Genomic DNA, 1,567 nt, shown 5'->3' on the forward strand with positions numbered 1-1,567 from the left:
GCAGACTGTCACTTACATTACATTATACATTACACATTTGTATGCAAACGTTTGGGCACTGCTGGTCGAATGACGCTTTGTTGATTTTCTAAGTGGAAATAAGCTGACTCATCCTCTACAGAGGTGTAAAATATGCCGGAAAATGCCATATTTATGTTTGTTGTGTTGATCAACAAAACAATCAATTTGACCAGTACCGTTCAAACTTTTGCATACGACTGTCCTAGTTCTTTTCATCAGCAAAGTACTAAGAGCTTTATTAGCTGAATCAGGTCTCTATGTTGTATATGTTAGTTGTCTGTTCATATGCACACATCTGTGCATATCCTTGAATGCCCTTGTGTGTAGTTTGTGACAAACTTTATGTGTTGTGTTCAGGAGCTTGAAAAGCCTAGCCCACCCCAGAAGCCTTTGCCCGCTGACCCGTTGGGGCGCAGTATCCGGTTGATGCGGAGCCCAACAGCTATTCGCCTGCCTGCCCCCATTCCAACCAGCACCCCACGCTCAGCACCCCCCCACACACAGCCCAACAGGTCAGCACACTGTTACACAACAACACCCTTTACAAACCATCATACATACTATGTAAGATTTTTTTGTTAAAATTGAAAGAAGTAGCATTACTGATTCACAAAAAACACCCTAAAACATGGTGTGTGTGCTGCAGCAAGACTCAATGTTTAGGTCTCAAATGCAAAATCAACATTATACTGATGAAGATATGATGACAATACTAGATAATTCACTCATCCTCAGAAAGCACTCTTTCAAAGCACTCACAATCTTCAGATTCATCTGCTTGGCATGATCAATGTCACTAGGTGTTCTTCCGAACGTTTTGTGCAATTACTCACTTCCACCAGAGAGGTCTCCAAATCCCCAAATCTTATAAAGTGTGGCTTTAAATACACATATATTACACATACACATATGATAAATACACATACTTTTTTTAACATAAAAAATACACTACATCAGTATGGAAAATAAACAAAGATGATTTTCAGTGAGTAACAAAGTACATTTTACATAACTTAGAATATGACTGGCTAGCATTTCACTGCAGTGCTATATCAGTGGTAACAGTGTTCAGTCTAAAACTTCCATGAATTGACTGAAGAGTTCAATGAAATGAGCTAATGAGTTCAATTAAATGCAGGCTAATGAGGAACACTCTACAAAAATGCAGAAATTCCTCTTTAATTTTACCTTTATTCACATTACCGACCCTTTACTGCATCCAGGCAACAGTATAAGGCCACTATAACATATTACAGTGTGACTGTATTTCTGTGCACGTGTTTTAATTTATAATACTTGCATTATTATTATTTTCTCTCATGCAGATGTCCACTTAGACAACCCTGACACTGTTACAGTATAGTTACTGTTGCTGTAAAGCTGTATAGTTGTGTATATGCTGTACTGTATTATACTAAACTGTATTAATGTATTATACAATACTGTACTATACTTTATTATGCAATACTTATTATATTATTACTGTAACAGTATTTTAATGGTATGCTTTGTTTGTTTGTTAATGATTTACTTTGCTTTCATGCAG

At 36.9% G+C, this 1,567-nt stretch overlaps 1 protein-coding gene across 2 annotated transcripts in view; it reads left to right on the plus strand.

Annotated features, from left to right (window-relative positions):
• LOC118809104 (disintegrin and metalloproteinase domain-containing protein 12) overlaps positions 1-1,567 on the plus strand; it is a 161,796-nt gene that overhangs the window by 158,390 nt on the left and 1,839 nt on the right. For both annotated transcript variants that reach the window (XM_036572089.1, XM_036572088.1), the window contains one exon: positions 379-533. In XM_036572089.1, the coding sequence (XP_036427982.1) occupies positions 379-533 (155 nt within the window). The remainder of the gene's footprint in view (positions 1-378; positions 534-1,567) is intronic.

The sequence above is a fragment of the Colossoma macropomum genome, unplaced genomic scaffold (assembly GCF_904425465.1).
Source record: "Colossoma macropomum unplaced genomic scaffold, Colossoma_macropomum, whole genome shotgun sequence".
In the NCBI taxonomy this organism is placed as follows: domain Eukaryota; kingdom Metazoa; phylum Chordata; class Actinopteri; order Characiformes; family Serrasalmidae; genus Colossoma; species Colossoma macropomum.